This window comes from Lichenostomus cassidix, chromosome 10 (genome assembly GCF_008360975.1).
Source record: "Lichenostomus cassidix isolate B80296 chromosome 10, HeHo_3.0, whole genome shotgun sequence".
Classification (NCBI taxonomy): Eukaryota; Metazoa; Chordata; class Aves; order Passeriformes; family Meliphagidae; genus Lichenostomus; species Lichenostomus cassidix.
The window spans coordinates 1,095,790-1,113,926 of NC_139491.1; the positions used below are offsets into that span (position 1 = coordinate 1,095,790).

The 18,137-nt window shown below is 52.9% G+C and overlaps 1 protein-coding gene across 1 annotated transcript in view; it reads left to right on the plus strand.

Moving 5' to 3' along the window:
- The window catches only part of ITGA11 (integrin subunit alpha 11), a 36,928-nt gene that overhangs the window by 15,622 nt on the left and 3,169 nt on the right, over nt 1-18,137 (plus strand). The window contains exons 6-26 of the mRNA XM_085070232.1: nt 14-141; nt 725-873; nt 1,789-1,933; nt 2,411-2,576; nt 3,490-3,560; nt 3,988-4,132; nt 5,511-5,659; nt 5,884-6,024; nt 6,728-6,931; nt 7,570-7,700; nt 8,216-8,382; nt 9,149-9,291; nt 10,128-10,238; nt 10,356-10,441; nt 11,390-11,591; nt 13,203-13,301; nt 14,455-14,531; nt 15,272-15,361; nt 16,429-16,519; nt 16,596-16,709; nt 18,016-18,102. Of these exons, the coding sequence (XP_084926358.1) occupies nt 14-141; nt 725-873; nt 1,789-1,933; nt 2,411-2,576; nt 3,490-3,560; nt 3,988-4,132; nt 5,511-5,659; nt 5,884-6,024; nt 6,728-6,931; nt 7,570-7,700; nt 8,216-8,382; nt 9,149-9,291; nt 10,128-10,238; nt 10,356-10,441; nt 11,390-11,591; nt 13,203-13,301; nt 14,455-14,531; nt 15,272-15,361; nt 16,429-16,519; nt 16,596-16,709; nt 18,016-18,102 (2,696 nt within the window). The remainder of the gene's footprint in view (nt 1-13; nt 142-724; nt 874-1,788; nt 1,934-2,410; nt 2,577-3,489; nt 3,561-3,987; nt 4,133-5,510; nt 5,660-5,883; nt 6,025-6,727; nt 6,932-7,569; nt 7,701-8,215; nt 8,383-9,148; nt 9,292-10,127; nt 10,239-10,355; nt 10,442-11,389; nt 11,592-13,202; nt 13,302-14,454; nt 14,532-15,271; nt 15,362-16,428; nt 16,520-16,595; nt 16,710-18,015; nt 18,103-18,137) is intronic.

Here is an 18,137-nt window from a genome sequence, read left to right on the forward strand (position 1 = left end):
GGATTTTTCACAGGATGCCAGACCTACATGGACATCATCATCGTTCTGGACGGATCCAACAGCATCTATCCGTGGGTTGAAGTCCAGCACTTCCTGATAAATATCCTGAAAAAGTTTTACATCGGTCCTGGGCAGATCCAGGTAAAGCCCTGAACCTTTTGTATCTCCCAGGGGTTCTTCTCAATGTCCCCTGGAATTTGTCCAAATATTGGGATTTTTAACTCATTCCATGGAAAAAATGCTCCCATTAATGTCCCGAAGAGGACATTTGCTCCAGAGGGAGCAAATCCTACATCCCACATCCCATATCCCAGTGGGAAAAGGAGGATGAAACCCTATGGAAATAGAGGCAGCAGTGAGGAGCTCTCCATCTGTTTGCTCCCAGTAATCATGGGATGATTTAGGCTGGAATTTGGGCAGGGATTTGGGCAGGAATATCCCAAATTTGCTCAAACCACTCTCTCAGTGTCACCTGGACATGCTGTGGCTCCAAACTGGGACACTGGGGCACAGCACATCTGGATCACCCCAAAATTTGAGGGCAGAGCAGGTGGGAGAGCCATAAAATCAGCAATTATTAATGCTCCCAAGGAGGGAAAACCAGATGAAATGTAGATGAGAGGTGGAATTTTAACAGTGGGTGGCGTTTCCCGTGGTTGATGAAACTCATTGGGGACAGGACCCTGTTTTGTTGGCATTTCTGGTGACATTCCCGTCATTCCAGGTGGGAGTTGTCCAGTACGGAGAGGATGTTGTCCATGAGTTCCACCTGAACGACTACAGGTCGGTGCAGGACGTGGTGACAGCTGCCAGCCACATCGAGCAGCGCGGTGGCACCGAGACCAGGACCGCCTACGGCATCGAGTTCGCTCGGTAAAATCCCCTCACGTTCCCAGGAAAACTCCCAAATCCCCCTTTTCCCCTCTCTCCCTCTCCCTTTGTTTGAAAACGAGGGAACTGCCGGGGTTTGTGAAAAAATCCACAATTAATTCTTTATGATTTGTGCTTCCCAAAACTGCTCCGTCCAGCTGGAGCAGACTCTGGAATTGTCTCCTCTCCCTGGAAGTCCACAGGGATGAGTTCCCAACCCCCAGATTTAGCCCCAAACACAGGGATTACCCCAAATCCCTGGAGGATCCCCAGGAACTCAGGACAGCTCCATCCTTTTTTGGATGTCCCTGGCTTTCCAGGGACAAATCCTACACCGTTGCCACATCCCAACCATTATTCCTGCTGCAGAATCATGGAATCATTTAGGCTGGAAAAACAAAAATACTCTAGGATTGAGTCCAGCGCTGCCAAGGCCACCGCTGACCATGTCCCCAAGTGCCACATTCCCGCTGTTTTTAAATCCCTGCAGGGATGGAGATTCCAGCATTGGAAATGTTTTGGATCAGTCCTGGCCAGATCCAAGAGAGGTCCTGAACGATTTGTGTCACACTGGCTCTGCTCAATGTCCCTTTTCCATAAAAACACTGGAATTTGGTGCCGTGCTTTGTCAAAATAGCAGGATTTTGACTGGGCTGGACAACTGGGGGAAGAGATTTTCCTTCCTAGGGAAAGATCTCATGGGCCAAGGCCAAAACTCTGCTGGCCAATCCAGATCATTTCCCTTGTCCAATTCTGCTGGATGTGGATTTTCATCCTTTCCTGCAAGGTGTGGAAAATCCACATCCTCAAGGGTTTCCCGAGGGTTCCTAAAGACCCCTCAGGGTGGGGTCGGTGGGGTGGCAGATCCCCCGCAGATCCGATGGGAATGAGCATCCCGGGGCGACTGTTCCCCCGCAGATCCGAAGCGTTCCGGAAAGGCGGCCGGAAAGGAGCCAAGAGGGTCATGATTGTCATCACCGATGGAGAGTCCCACGACAGCCCCGACCTGGAGAAGGTGATCGAGGACAGCGAGAGGGACAACGTCACCCGATACGCCGTGGCGGTGAGAATCCCAAAACATCGGGACAGCCTGTTCCTGCTGCTCCTGGAGCTTTCCGAGAGGTTCTCGTGGCTGGTGCTGCTTTTGGGATGCTCCGCTCGGGATTTGGCTGCTGGAGCAGGGAGCAGGGGCAGGCAGGACCCCAAATTCCACTAGGAGTGTCCAGCCTGGAGGAACTGCAGAAGTTCCTCTGTTTGTTCACACAAAGTGGTGTCAGATCCAAAGGTGGGATCCATATGGAGACCCCAAAGGGCTTTGGGATGGTTTTATCCATCATAGGAAAATGGTCCAGAGAGGTTGTTGACCTCTCATCCCTGGAATGTCCAAGGCCAGCTTGGACAGGGCTTGGAGCACCCTGGGATGGCAGAAGCTGCCCCTGGCCATGGAACAGGATGAGCTCAAATATCCCTCCCAACCCAAACCATCTGGGAATGATAATTCCATGAAAACCCCCGAATCCTGGATTTCCTTCCCCGCCAGGTCCTGGGTTATTACAACAGGAGGGGGATCAACCCCGAGGCCTTTCTGAACGAGATCAAGTTCATCGCCAGCGACCCCGACGACAAACACTTCTTCAACGTCACCGACGAGGCTGCGCTCAAGGACATCGTGGATGCCCTGGGAGAGAGGATTTTCAGCCTGGAAGGTGAGGGATGCTCCTCCCTGTCACATTCCAGCCTGGAAATGGGCAGCCAATCCTTTGTTTGCCGGATTTGGATGTAGATATTTGTACCCACAGTATCTGTTGGATACGGAGCCTAAAATCCCGCTTGGAATATCTTCAGGTTTGAGGAAATGTCTTTATTTGGAGTGGTTGGTGTCCCTCAGATATGGGGAGCAGAGATCCCTTTTCCAAAGGACACACCTCGTTCCAGCCACTGGAATTCCAGTGGCTCTGATTTGCCTTTTTATAGAAAACCTGGGAAAGCTGGTATGGGGGGAATTTGGGCATCGGTGTCTTCCTCATCCACCAGATTCCAGGGTTATAAACAGGAGCTTCCTGGGGTGCCAGACATCGGGAGATTATGGGAATAACGCTGGGATTTCGGGTTTAGTGGCTGAAAGGAAATATCAGGAAATATTTCTGTTCTAAATGTCAGCTCTTGTGACAACTTTGTTCGTCTCCCAAACTAAATTTATCTGGATTTCAGAGGAAAAATGCAGCCTGGAATGAACAATTGGAAGAGAAGAGGGAGGGGTGGCATTGAAAATTGAATATTTGGGGGATTTTTGCTCAAACCAGCTCACAAACTCCCCACAAGTTTTGCAGGTTTTTTTGTCCAGCCAGCCTGGCACTTCCCTGCGGAAGTTGCCTCAGATGAGAAGTTTCCCCCAGTTGGAATTATGAGGCAAAAACCTCCAAATCCCCATTTTTGGGTGATTTTGCAGCTCTGAGAGGCCAAGGCCAGGCTGGATGGGGCTTGGAGCATCCTGGGAGAGGGAAAGGTGTCCGTGCCTCTGGAAAGGCTGGAATGGGATGGGAATCCCCCAAGGCACCACTCAGCCCCTCCAGGAGAGCAAAACTCTCCCTTCAACACAAATTCCTTTTTATTTTTAAGGAACCAACAAGAACGAGATCTCCTTCGGACTGGAAATGTCCCAGACAGGATTTTCATCCCACGTTGTGGAAGTAAGAGTGGAAATGTGGGATTTTTGTTGCTCCTGCTTTGTCCTGTTTATCACCCCCTGCTCCAGGTGGGAGACTGGGGTTTGGGAAAAATTATTGATTAAGGAGTTAAATCATTAACACGAGGATAAGGAAATGCTGTGGGATTATCCTATGGGAAAGGGAATTGTTGGGAGAGCTCCTCCTGATGCCACAGCCCCTTGGGAAGGATGTGCTGGGATGTCCATGGAAAAACTTGGGAATTTCCTGGGGAGGAAAATCCCACTGAAAAGGCAGGAATAGGGTGGAAGTGTCACTCCAGCATTTTTAAAACCCTCCAGCATTCTGGGTGTGCTTGGGAAAATGGTTTCATTGTCCATATGGGATCAGAGCGATGGAATCACCTCCACTTGGGAAGAAATCCCCTCAATCCCATCCCGTTTTCCCACAGGATGGGATCCTGCTGGGAGCTGTGGGAGCCTACGACTGGAATGGAGCTGTCCTGAAGGAAACCAGCAGCGGGAAGGTCATTCCTTTACGGGAATCTTACCTGCAGGAATTCCCAGAGGAGCTGAAAAATCATGGAGCGTATTTGGGTAGGAAGGCTGAACGAGGCCGTTTGGGATTTTGTCCTTAATAATGGGAAGAGCAGGATATTCCTCAGTGGAGTGGGATGGTGGGAGACCTGTGGGATCCATCCTCACCTGGGAGGAGCCCAGCTCTGATCCCGGAGCGATGCACAAACGGGATTTAAATTCAGGAACGACTGAGCCAGAGGGTCATCCGCCGCTTTTCTTGGAGTGGTTTCAAAGCGCGGATGGAATTTCATGCCTAGGCAGGAAATACCTGCTGGGTTAATCCATTCCATGTGCAGCTGCTGAAGCTCTGGAATAAAAATATCAGCCTGGGCTGTTGGAGTGAAGCCTCTCCTTGGAGATGTGGCTGTCCTGTGAGAATTGGGAATTCTGTGGGATCAGCACCTCCAGGCTCTTCCCCGGGAAGGTGAAGAGCACTGGGATCTGGGGGGCTCAGGGATGATCCTTGGTTTAGGAATATTCCTCCAGGAGGGGCAATTTAGGGAAAGAGGGACTCCAGGTAAGGTGAGTGAGCAGGGAAAGGGTCTGGAAATCCCTGGAGATACTCAAAATTGAACTGGATGTGATTCCAGGAAATGGATTCAGTTTCATGGTTGGGCAAACTCTGAGTTTCGTGGAATCACAGAATCCTGGAATGGTTTGGGTGGGAAAGGACCTTAAAACCCATCCCATTCCACCCCTGCCCAGGGCAGGACTCCTCCCACTATCCCAGGTTTCTCCAAGCCCTGTCCAACCTGGCCTGGAACATTCCAGGCATCCAGAGGCAGCCACAGCTTCTCTGGGCAACCTGTTCCACTTCTAAGAATTGAGGTGGAATTTAATCCCGAGCATGAAGTTTTGGGATCCTGGACCTGGGTCTGAAAACTGGGATTTGGCAGCCCCAGCTTGATATTCCCAAACAATCCCATCTGCAACCACGGGAAGTGCAGCATCCCAGAGATCCCAGTGCAGCAGGGAAGAGGGATCACTCAGGGCCATTGGCTTGCATGAGGTTATTTCCATAAGGACTTTTCAGGGATGGTTTTTATGGATTCATGGCTTTTCTCGGGCTGGGAATGCTGACACTGAGCACTGGCAAAGCTTCTCCTGCCTGCTGTTCCCTGAGGAGCAGAGCACCTCAGGAGGGTTTGTCCAACTCCATGTGAGCCATGAAATAAAACTCTCAGAATTCCAGGAATTGCAGGAATCAGACTCACCTTTGAGGAAAAAAGGATTTGTGTGGGAATTGCAAATCAGAGGCTCAGAGGTGCTGGGGTCGATCTGGGTGATATTTTCCTTGGAAAAATCCGGGTTTTTAAGCTTCCAGAGATGGGGAATAATGGAAATCAGATCCTGGGAGCTGGCAGGGAATTCCCATTCCATGCCCACCCCACTCCAGGTTACACAGTCTCCTCCGTGGTCTCCACCAAGCACGAGCGGATCTACGTGGCAGGAGCGCCGCGGTTCAACCACACCGGCAAAGTCATCCTGTTCAGCATGCACAGCAACAGGAACCTCACCATCCACCAGGCCCTCAAGGGAGAGCAGGTAATTCCGGCCGGGAATGCCGTGCTGATATTTCCCTGTGGATAAATCGATCCTCTCCCTTGATTTTGCAAAGTTGGGACAGCTCAGCGTGGCGTGGATGTGCTGGTTGTCACTGCATGCACAGCTTGGCTGGGAAGAGGAGGGAATCCAGGGAGAGGGTTTGGACTATCCCCATGGATCCCAGGGGATGATGGCATCATTCCCATCCTGTCCTGTCCCCCCAGATTGGCTCCTACTACGGCAGTGAGATCAATTCCCTGGATGTGAACGGCGACGGTGTCAGCGACGTCCTGCTGGTGGGAGCGCCGATGTTCTTCAGCGAGGGCAGGGAGAGGGGCAAGGTCTACGTGTACAGCCTCAGGGGGGTGAGTGACACCTGGGGACACCCCAGGGGACGGAATTTGGGAATGTCCCCTGGGTCACCTCCCCTCGCAGCCTCGCTGGTGGTGGCGCAAGGTGTGGAACTCCCAGCTCCCCGGGAGGTGCAAAATGGGATCTTTCCCACATGGGAACGTGGATGTCCCTCAGGAGAAACCATCTCCAGCCTCTTGGCCTCCTCCAAACTCGTTCCCTTTGAGGGCATCCAGAGGCTGGGTCACTCACGGGGCTCTGGGGACAGCAGGACGAGTCCCTCCACCATGGAATGGCACATGGGCCACCCCTGTCCCCTCCCTGTCCCAGCTTTCCTGGGTGTTTTTCCTCCTCCAATCTGGCTCCAAATGCACTTCCTGGGCCAAATCCATCACGGTCCAGGGGCAAGTGGGAATGTTGTGCTCTACATCCAAGGATGCAGAGCCCTCCTGGAGCATGGAGTGTTATCCCTAAAGCAGGAATGTTGATTACATGTGGGATTACTGATATGGGATGCAGAGCAGCTGTGGGACTGGCAGGGTGATCATCATTCCACAGGGATGTGCTCCACAGAAATCCCAAATCCCTGGGAATGCTCCCGCCTCCTTCCTTGGAGAATCCCTCCCGAGTCTCTGCACCATTTGCTTGAGGCTTTCTCCTCTTTCCAGTCTTGCTGCTGATGCTTTGGGAATTGTTTTCCTTCCTTTCCCCTGGCAGAACCTCTTCGTTCCCAGCGGATCCCTCGTGGATCTCCCGAGTTACCAGAATTCCCGTTTCGGCTCCTGCATCGCCGCCGTTCCCGACCTCAACCAGGACTCCTACAACGACCTGGTGGTTGGAGCTCCTCTGGAGGATGAACACCAAGGAGCCATTTACATTTTCCTTGGATTCCAGGAGACCATCCTGAAGAAGTACAAGCAGGTGGGGCTTCCCTGGGTTTGGTTTTCCTCATAATTCATCGGAATAATTAGAATCTGTCCCTATTTTAAGGACTTACAGAGCATGACAAATTCACGGGCAGGATTTAATTGTTAATTATTTCATCCAGATATTCCCTCTTTTGAGACATCCGAGATAAAACATTGGAATTCAAGCATGGTGGAGTCCCCATCCCTGCTGGGATTTAAGATGTGTGGATGTGGCACTTGGGGACATTGTCAATGGTGGCCTTTGGCACTGCAGGGGGAATGGTTGGACTCAACCATCTTGGATGGCTTTTCCAACCTGAATTATTCCATGGAACTGCAGAAAAAAAGCTTGGCATTAGAGGCAACGTTCAGCATTCACTCAAGGGATCGCTATCGATTCATTTATTCCATATAAATAAATTATTGGCATCTATTCGTTTATTACACTTTTGATAAAAATCGAATAGGCAGAGTAAATCCAGTGGACATCTTCATGGTGCCTCCAAAGAGGAGAAGCTCTAATTCCCTGGAAAATCACAGGGAATGGGGCATCTCCAGCAGCGAGGCAGAGCCAGCATGGCAAACCCTTGGCCGGCAGGGATGCTCCTGCTGGAATCCAGCCTGGATTATTCCCATTCCCTTCCTTTCCAGCGGATCGCGGCCGCCGACCTCGCGCCGGGCCTGATGTACTTTGGCTGCAGCATCCACGGGCAGCTGGACCTGAACGAGGACGGGCTGGTGGATTTGGCTGTGGGCTCCCTGGGCAACGCTGTGCTGCTCTGGTGAGCCACGGATCCCTGGGGATCCCTCCCCATCTCCTCTGCCTGAATCATGCTGGCATTTTTCCAGGGAATTCTGATCTCCCAGCAGTCCAAGCCATCTTTCCTGAATAACAACCCCATGTTCATCTTTGTGGGATCTGTGGGATCTCAGTGCTGTTGGGCCCTAAAACGTACCAGAGCTAGTTTTCCATTGAGTTCCATCCGCAGCTCTCCAGAAGTTCCAAATCCATTTGTGGTGATTTTCCCAGAATCCCCCTGGTCTAATTAGAGCAATATTTTCAAACATTAATTAATTAATGTTTGGAGAGTCCCTCGGAGCTGTTGGGATGAAGGGTGGCTGTGCCCAGGTGGGATGGGTCACCCTGGGCTCTGCTCAGAGAAGGCACTTGGTCCTCCTCAACCTTCCGAGGAAAGGCGGGAAAAGGAGGGGAAAGGAGGGAAAAGGAGGTGTAGGAGACTCCAGGATGTCCCATCCTGACCCAAACCCCATCCCATGATCTCTCCCCACCCCGCAGGTCCCGCAGCGTGGTCAGGATCAACGCCAGCCTGCGCTTCGAGCCGCCCAAGATCAACATCTTCACCAAGGACTGCAAGCGCCACGGCAAGGAGGCCACCTGCATGAGGGCCTTCGTCTGCTTCACCGCCCTCTTCCTCTCCGCTCACTTCCAGACTGCCAGCGTGGGTGAGGATAAAACCCCAATTCCCGCCTTGGTCAGGTCTCCTGCCCCATGGAAGAGCCCAATTTTTGGGATGGGAACCATCCAGGAGCTCCTCGGAGGAGCTCCTGGATGAGGACCTGAGGAGGTCACCATCTCCTCAGCCGTGGTTGTCCCTGTCCCAGCTGAGGTCTCCAGGTTCTGGTGGAGAAAGAAACATCCCCAGGATCAATCCCAGCTCATCCCTCACCCATTCCATGAGCTATCCCAGGGTTTGCCCTCCCGTGCTCCGTGTGACGGGAATGTCCCTCCAAAGGGACAGGAGAGGACGTGCCAGGCCCACGTTCCGCAGGGCTCGGACACATCTGCCGGCCAGATGTTTCCCTAATATCCAGGAATCTGTGGAGCTGGCCAGCTGTCCTGTGAAACCCTCGGATGGTGCCATGACCCCGAGTCTCCCTGGAGGGTTCCCAGGAGTCAGCGGAGCAGGGAAGCGATGGCAGCTCAGCTCCTGCAAACCCTGGCACAGGAAAATTGGGATCCAAGGCCAAAGGAAAAGCTCTCATCCCCCAGAGCGAGAGTTTTGTTTTGTGCTGTCAGACATGGAGTTTTCCTCCCTCCTGCTGTCCCTGTGGGATTAAATCAGAGTGGGGTTTCCTTACTTATTGGATTTTATATTTATTTCCACATGGAAATAAACACTCCCGGGGTTTGCCTTTCCATGCTCCGTGTGACAGGAATGTCACACCAGTGGGACAGGAGAGGACATGCCAGGCCCACGTGTCCTTGCAGGGCTCAGGTACAACACGACCATCGACGAGCGCCGCTACTCGCCGCGGGCACAGCTGGACGCCAGCGGGGACAGGACGGCACAGAGGACACTGGTGCTGCCAGGGGGACAGGAGATGTGCCACACCCTCCCCTTCCACGTCCTGGTGAGTGTGGAGCAGGGCTGGGATCTCTCAGCCAGCCCGGGATGCATCCCTGGGTTGGGAATGAGCCTCATCCCGCTGGATTCCTTCCCGCCGGTTTGATGTGGTTGGGGACGGAGCCGCCAGCACGTGGCAGCTGCTGTGTCCCCAGGCGGTGACTTCATCGTGGCTGCAGCCTCCACGTGCTCCGTTCCATCAGCCGTGTCCTCGGGGAGGGCGTGCACTCCTGATCCCGGGGTCAGCCTGGTTCTCCTGCTCCAAAATCCGGGATTGTTCCTTTTTCCCATCGGGAATCGAGTGTCCCCAGGGCAGCCCCTGGCGGTGTCCCCTGTGTCCCAGCAGGGTCCCAGCCCTGGGTGCAGAGCTGGTGGAACCCTCGCTAGCAGGGAACAGCTGATGCACAAAGCTGGCCAAACCCAAACATTCCCAGGGAATGAGGAGAATCGGGAGGAGGCCAGGCAGCCCCGAGCTGCCAGACTGGCCCAGCCCCAAGCCCCGGCCTGAACTGCCGTGAACTTTTGGGAAATTTGAGGCTGGAGCTGGAGCTGGAGCTCGTGATTTAGCCCAAAGAGCATCTCCCTTCAGAGCATCCCTCTGCACCCCGGGGCAAGGCACGGGATGAGCTCCTGGGGGCTTCCAGAGGGCCGGGATGGATGGGATATTGGGAAGGAATTCCAGGGGCTGGGATGGAATTCCCAGAGAAGCTGTGGCTGCCCCTGGATCCCTGGCAGTGTCCAAGGCCAGGTTGGACAGGGCTTGGAGCAGCCTGGGATAGGGAAGTGTCCCTGCCATGGCAGGGGTGGGATGGGATGAGATTTAAGGTTTTCTGTGTTCCACAGGACACAGCAGATTACGTGAAGCCAGTGACATTCTCCATCGACTACGAGCTGGAGCACCCCCAGCACGGCCCCATGCTGGATGACGGGTGGCCCACCTCGCTCAGGGTCTCTGTAGGTAGCAGTTGCCACCTCCCCAGGTGTCACCTCCCCGGGTGTCACCTCCCTGGGTGCCAGGGCAGATTTCTCTGTGGGGCTGTTGTCACCGAGCTGTTCCCGTTGTCCCCTCAGGTCCCGTTCTGGAATGGCTGCAATGAGGACGAGCACTGTGTCCCTGATCTGGTGCTGGATGCCAGGAGTGACATTCCCAGTGCCATGTGAGTAGGGGACTCCGAGTGTCCTCCAAGGGTGTCACCAGCTGGGGGAGGCTCCACAATCCTGCCGCAATCCATGCTCCAGAAATCCTGGGCCATCATCACTGGATCATTCTGAACCACTCTGGTTCTTCATCCAGCACCACCGTGAGGCTCATCCAAGCCCTCCATGAGGTGCTCCTTGAGCCTCTTCCTGCTCCCTGCCTGGAATGAATCCGTGGTTTTTCGGGGAATCCACAACGCAGCTAATATTTGGTGCCATGGTGATGAGTTCCAGGGATACAAATCAGGAAATAGCAGGGAATAACTGCAAGGCTGGCATTACCCACCTGGCAATTACGGGCTTGACTCATGGAAATAATTCCGCACTGCAGCTCCGTGGTTAAAGAGCTATTAAAGGTTATCCCTGAATCCTGAGGAGGCCATGGAGCAGCTCCGAGGGTTGGAGCTGCTCTGGAGCCAGGCTGGGAGAGCTGGGAATGTTCTCCTGGAGAAGGGAAGGATCCAGGGAGATCCCAGAGCCTGCCAGGGCCTAAAGGAGAGCTGGAGAGGGACTGGGGACAAGGGATGGAGGGACAGGACACAGGGAATGGTTAATCTGAAAGAGGGAGAGATGGGATATTGGGAAGGAATTGTTCCCTGGGATGATGGAGAGGGAATTCTCCTGGGAGGAGAATTTCCAGGGAAGCTGTGGCTGGCCCTGGACCCCTGGAAGTGCCCAAGGTTGGATGGGGTTTGGAGCAACCTTTGCCCATGGCGTGGGATCTGTTTTTCCCCTCTATCCCAGCTATCCCAAGCCCTCCCAAAGACATTTGAGAAAGCTTCCCATTGTTAGCCGAAAATCCCAAACCTATGGACAGCGGGAGGAATTCAAAATTCCTAATTCCACAGCAGGACAGGGAGAGCAGGGATTTCCATGCACTAAAATCCCGGGAATGGCCCCTCTTGCAGGGAATTCTGCCGGAGGGCTCTGCGGGGCAGGGACTGCTCAGCCTTCAGCCTCTCCTTCGACACCTCTGTCTTCATCGTCGAGAGCGGCAGGAGAAGGGTGGCTGTGGAAGCGACGCTGGAAAACCGCGGGGAGAACGCCTACAGCACCGTCCTCAACATCTCCTTCTCCAGGAACCTCCAGCTGGCCAGCCTGATCCCCAAGGTGAGGCTCCCGCGGGAGATCCGAGCCTTTCCAGAGGCGCTGCTAATCCCAGCCGGATGGGAAAGCTGCAGCCCAAAGCCATCTCCATCCCTCATAAATCAGAGCTGTTTATGGGCTCAGTTTCTAAGAGCTTCCAGCTCTTTATTTTGGAAATACAAAAACGTTTGAGTTTTAAGAGCCTGAGCGAAGGTCAAACCCAGAGGAAATTATTTCCCTCTATTTTTCTCCTCCAGTCGTTTAAAAATACTCCCTGCGCACGGCCAAGTTCCTGTCAGGAATGAGTTTTTGCAGCTGAGAAATAACTCCTGGAAGTAGGGGCTGATCATGGGAATGTGGCCGAGCTGGGTGATGCCACCTTTCCCTGGATGATCCCAGGGTGTCCCATCAGATCCCGAAAAATTCCCCCCATCGTTCCCTCGGTCTTGGTGGGACTCCTCCCTGCTCCCGGCGAGGTTTGGGAATGTGCTGATGCTGCTGAGCTTTCCCTCTCCCCCCATGACTTCATCGCCGCCCGCAGATCCCATCGCCTTTGTTTTTCTCCCAGCCGTGCCAAGGGAAAATTGTGGGGCTCGTTGCCCACAAAACGGGAGAAGTGCATTTTTTGGAGATGATTCCGAATGCAGCGAGGGGAGCAGGGAAAATCCCCGGGATGGTGGGGAGCAAAAAGCACCGGGCAGCAGGGATTGTGGGGAATGTTTGCAGCTGGAAGTGTCACTGCTCGAGGCTCCTGGCTGTCCCTCCTTAGGGAGGAGCATGCAGAGGGGATGGATGTCTGTGTCATGGGAATAAAAAGTGGCTGTGGCCCCAAAAAGTCCATCATTTCAGCAGATGAGTGAGGGAAGATCCAGGCTGGTGCTGGGATATTCCAGTTTCTGGGTAGGATTTTCCTGGTGGCAGCAGCTCAAACTGACCCCTAGTCAGGGATAAATCTGGAATAGCTCATCCTCTCATGGGTCACCTGCTGACAACCAGGCTACAACCTCTTGAAGGGTTGTGGGGGAGACGGAGCAAGGCTGGTATCCCATCCCATCCCATCCCATCCCATCCCACCAGGGCTGGCTGGAGAGATGGAAGTTGCTCCAGCAGCAGGAATTTTAGGTGTTGAGATGAGGGAATTCCAGCTTAGCTGGTGGCCATGCAGGATAACAGCTTGTGTTATCCCTCAGTGGCATTGGTCATTCGTTGGTTTTTGGTTGGTTGGATCTCTGGTTGGATGGTTATTGGTTGGGTTTTGGTTGTTTGTTGTTCATTGGTTGGTCATTGGTTGGTTGGTCGGTCATTGGTCAGTCACTGGTTTGTCATTGATTGGTCATTGTTCAGTCATTGGTCGGTCATTGGTCAGTTATTGGTCAGTCAGTCATTGGTCATTCATTGGTCAGTCATTGGTCAGTCACTGGTTGGTCATTGGTCATTGATTTGTCATTCATTGGTCAGTCCCTGGTCAGTCCCTGGTCAGTCCCTGGTCAGTCACTGGTCAGTCACTGGTCAGTCACTGGTCGGTTGTTCCCCCAAAGCCAAGGCCCATCTGTAGCCCCCCAGGTATCTCCCATTTCCCAAAGCTCCGATCCCAGGGCTCATTCCCGGTTTCCCTGACACTCTGTCCCATTCCAGGACGACACTGACATCAACATCGACTGTGCCAGCGACGAGCGACACCCCGGCAGGAGGGTCTGCAACGTCAGCTACCCCTTCTTCCGAGCCAAGGCCAAGGTAGGGCATCCCAAATTCCAGCTGCTCCTTCGCCCGCCAGACATGGATCCTCTGTCCCTGGCACAGCCATGGGGTCACATCTGTCACATCTGGGTGACCCAGAACAGGATTTTAAAGATAAAACTTTGGGTTCTTCCCCTTTGGGGTTTGGAAGGGGAGCTGGGATGGTTGGGTGCTCAGAGAGCCCCAAAATCCAGCCCAGCTCCTCCAGGGAGAGAATTTGACTCTAATCCTTTGGGAATATGACTTCGAGTCACTGATGGGAATTTCCCCAAGTTCATTCCTTGCAGGATGAGAAATTTTCCCTGCCTGAGAGGATTTCCTTGCCCTGAGGTGCCTCTGGATCCTGCCTGTGGTCTGTCCAACCCCCCCGGGGTGGTGGCATCCTCCAAACCAGTGTTCCCAGCACCTGGAATGAGCCCAGATCCACTTCATCATCTTCATAACCCATAAACCCTTGAGAAGCACCAAATTCAGTGATAAGCTGGGGAAGGAAAATCAGGGAGATCCACTGAGGATCCACATGGAATCCCACCTGCCACCCGTGGGAAAAGAGCCCAACCCCACCAGGATCTGGAGATAAAACCTCCCGAACTCCCTCATGGTCTGAAACCTTCCCCTGACAGTGACGGATGAGCCGCAGGCAGCAGCCTCGGCTTTAAATCTCCCCAAAATTCCCGGCGGGATGCCTGTGGCTGCACGAGGAGCGCGTTCCCCATGACCTACGGGGGCTGGGAATGCATTCCCGGGCCGGCAGGTAGCTCCGCTCCTGCCAAAACAAAGACAGGCTGCGGATGGAATTTTGGCGGCGGAGCAGCGGGAGCTTTAATATCGCAGTCAGCCGCGCGGCCCAGACGGCTCGGGGTCACCGCGGATGGGACATTTATCCCGTTTTATTGGGGCTGGCGCTCTGCGGCTGCTCTCCTGCCGATCCCGCGGGTGGGATGAGCGGAGCAGCCTCTGCAGGGATTTGCTCCCAAAGGAGCTGCTCCCATCCCGCGGGGAAAAACGGAGAGAATTCCTGCAAATCCTCCTCTCGGTCCCGGTGGGATCGGGAATGGTGCAACCCGCGGGATCCCGCATCGCTCCTGGAAAAAAGCTTGGGATTTTTTCCCCGCTGGATGTTTTTCCCGACGTGTTCCCTTCTCCGCAGGTAGCTTTCCGCCTGGATTTCGAATTCAGCAAGTCGGTTTTCCTGCAGAGCATGGAGATCTACATGGTTGCCAGCAGGTCTGGGGATGCTTTTTCCCTCTGGAATCGCAGAGTGCTGGAATGGTTTGGGCTGGAAGGGATTTTAAAGCCCATCCAGTGCCACCCTTTTCCCACACCTTCCCCTATCCCAGGGTGCTCCAAGCCCCATCCAGCTCCGGATAATTCCAGGGATGAGGCAGCTGCAGCTTCTCTGGGATGCTGCCAGCTTCCCTCGGGATTTCTTCTTCCACAGCCAGAGGTTTTCCATGGAATAACCCCGTGGAGACCTGGCTGCTGTGGGTTATGCCATCCCTGTGCTCCCAGGCCAGGCTATTTTTATTTATTTATATTGTTTATTATTTCTATCCATGATTTTTCCATGCCTGTGGAAGCTGCCAGGCTCTGCTGGCTCTCCAGCCACTGATCCTTTCTCATCCGTGCTCCCTCTGCAAATGTTTCCTGGGGAAAATATCTCCTAATAACTTTGCCAAATTCTCCTTCCCGCACAGATAAAGATTTCCCACGGGAAGGTGAAATTTTTAATAATTAATTGATATTATTTTTTTTTAATTTCACTAATTATTAGAGCAGGGGAGGGAGTGCAGGGGGTGACACCTCCCTCCAAATAATTCTACAGAGAGGAGTAAAAATCCTGGAATGAAATCACTGCCGTGGCCCAAAAAAGCAGAAGTTTGGCATTCCCAAAAAAAATTTCCCAAAAAGAAATTCCAGAGGGGATTTGGCTCCTGCCTGACCCTGAGGCTCTGCTGTCATTGCAGTGACAGCGAGGAGAAGGAGAACACCAAGGAGGACAACGTCGCCCACATCAACCTGCAGCTGAAGTACGAGGCTGACCTGCTCTTCACCAGGTGAGGCTCCTGGGAGGTCATGGATTGAGGGAATCCCTCGGGGAAAGCAGCCTTCAAACCGAGATGGGATCTGGGGATTGATTTCAAAACCGGGAGCTGGAGGAACCATAAAATCACGGAGAGATTTTTATATACATGTATATAAAATTCCCCAGCTGTGAGGAGCTGGGCTGTCCTGATGTTTAAAGGCACAAATGTGATTGAAGAGGTGCGAGAGTGAAAGAAAAGAGAGTTTTTATGGGAAAAAAAGGGATTTCTTGGAGGTAATGATGGCCATAACAGGTGTTCCCAGTGTCTGGGCCAGCAGCCATCCCACAAAACCATCAGAGAGAAACTCAGCTGTGGGATGAGCGTGGAATCACCAGGAATTAAAGTCTGGGATGGAGGCTCAGAGAATTTATGGAGCTGCTGATAGCAAAAGCAGGGACCCCAAAGCACATTCCCTGGCTCTGCTCGCTGGAATTCTGGGGAGATTTTTCAGACCTTCGGTCATTTTATATTTTTTTTCCCCTCTCAGACGCTGCAAATAAAACCCTTTTAATTCTTGGGATTTATGGGGAGTGAGGGGATTCTCTGGTTTGGAATGAAGGGAGGGAAAGAACAGTGTGGAAAATCTCGAATTTGGGAGCTTTGGGGTGGAAAAGGAGGGAGATAATTGATAATTTTAAGGAATGTGGGGATTTGGGGCTGAGTGTCCCCTGTGCCATCACAGGTGTCCCAGCCAGGATCCCACAGGATATTCCTGGCTCTTTTCCCTCCTCTCCAGCTGCAAAACAGGGATTGATTTACCTCCTGTGACACCCAAACCTCCAGCCAGGGCCTTGGATGGCTCTGCTTTGTTAGAGGGGAGAGAAAATCCTGCAAAGAAAGGGGAAAATCTTGCAAAGAAAGGGGGAAATCCTGCAAAGAAAGGGGGAAATCCTGCAAAGAAAGGGGGAAATCCTGCAGAGAAAGGGGAAAATCCTCCAAAGAAAGGGGAAATCCTGCAGAGAAAAGGGGAAAACCCTGCAGAGAAAGGGAAAAATCCTAGGAATCTTGAAAACCTCCCTTTTTTTTGTCCCCCCCAGGACATCCAGCCTGGACTATTTCGAGCTCAGATCCAACAACTCCCTGGAGAGATCCAACGCCATCGGCCCTCCCTTCCACTGCACCTTCAAGGTGAGGAGGTGACCCCGAGGGACCCCTGGGGTTGCCCTGGATTTGGGATCCCCAATCCCTGTGCTGTTCCCGGCAGCTGCAGAACCTGGGGCTGTTCCCAGTGCACGGAGTGACCCTGAAGCTCACCGTCCCTGTGGCCACGAGGGCTGGGAACAGGCTGGTGCTGCTGGAGGAATTCCGGGCTGAGCAGGTAGGGTGGGATTCGGGAGCGGGTGGGGTGGGATTCCAGCTCAGTTTAGGGTGGGATTCCAGCTCAATTTAGGGTGGGATTCCAGCTCCGCTTAGGGTGGGATTCCAGCTCCGCTTAGGGTGGGATTCCAGCTCCGTTTAGGGTGGGATTCCAGCTCAATTTAGGGTGGGATTCCAGCTTAGTTTAGGGTGGGATTCCAGCCATATTTAGGATGGGATCCTAGTTCAGTTTGGGATGGGATCCTAGCCAAATTTAGGATGGCATTCCAGCTCAGTTTGGGATGGAATTTTAGCTCAGTTTGGGATGGGATTCTATTCCAATTCAGGATGGGATTCCAGCTCAATTTAGGATGAGATCCTAGCTCAATTTAGGATGGGATCCCAGCTCTGTTTAGGATGGGATCCTAGCTCAATTTGGGATGGGCTCCTAGCCAAATTAAGGATGGGATCCTAGCTCAGTTTGGGATGGGATCCCAGTTCAGTTTGGGATGGGATTCTATTCCAATTTAGGATGGGATTCCAGCTCAATTTAGGATGAGATCCTAGCTCATTATAGGATGGGATCCCAGCCAAATTTAGGACGGGATTCTATCCCAATTTAGGATGGAATTCCAGCCCAGGTAGGATAAGATTCTAGCTCAATTTAGGATGGGATCCTAGCCAAATTTAGGATGTAATTCTATCCCAATTTAGGATAAGATCCTTTCCCAATTTAGTGTGGGATTCTAGCCCAGGTAGGGCAAGATTCTATCCCCATTTGGGATGGGATTCTATGCCAATATAGGATGGAATTCCAGCCCAGGTAGGATGGGATCCTAGCCAAATTTAGGATGGGATCCTATCCCAATTTAAGATGGGATTCTAGCTCAATTTAGAATGAGATTCTAGTTCAATTTAATATGGAATTCTATGCCAATTTAGTATGGGATTCCAGCCCAGTTGAGGATTTTTATGGATGGCATTTTTATGGATGTCATTTTTATGGAAGGTGTTTTTAAGGCTGGATTTGGCCTCCGTTGGGAATGTTTTGTGCTGCAGCTCTGGCAAATCCCTGTGTCACCAGTGCCACCCTTGCACACCCAGCTGGAATCCAGGATGGGCTCAGTTTTGCTGGGAAGAGGCACAAAAGTTGGGAATTAATCCCAGTAGGATGCCAGAGTTTCCTCCAGACACATCCCACAGCCAGCCCAGCTCAATCCCAGCTCCAGAAAATCCTTGAGACCCTCAATTCCATTGGGATGGGATTACAGGGAAGTGACCACCACATCCCTGTATCCATGCCGGAAATCCATCAGCTTTTCCTGCAGGAAAACACAACGTGCACCATCTGGGGGAACAGCACTGACTACCGGAGCAGCCCGGCTGAGGAGGACCTGTCGCGCACCCCACACCTGGTACTCACCCCACGGGGCTGATCCTGCATCCAGGA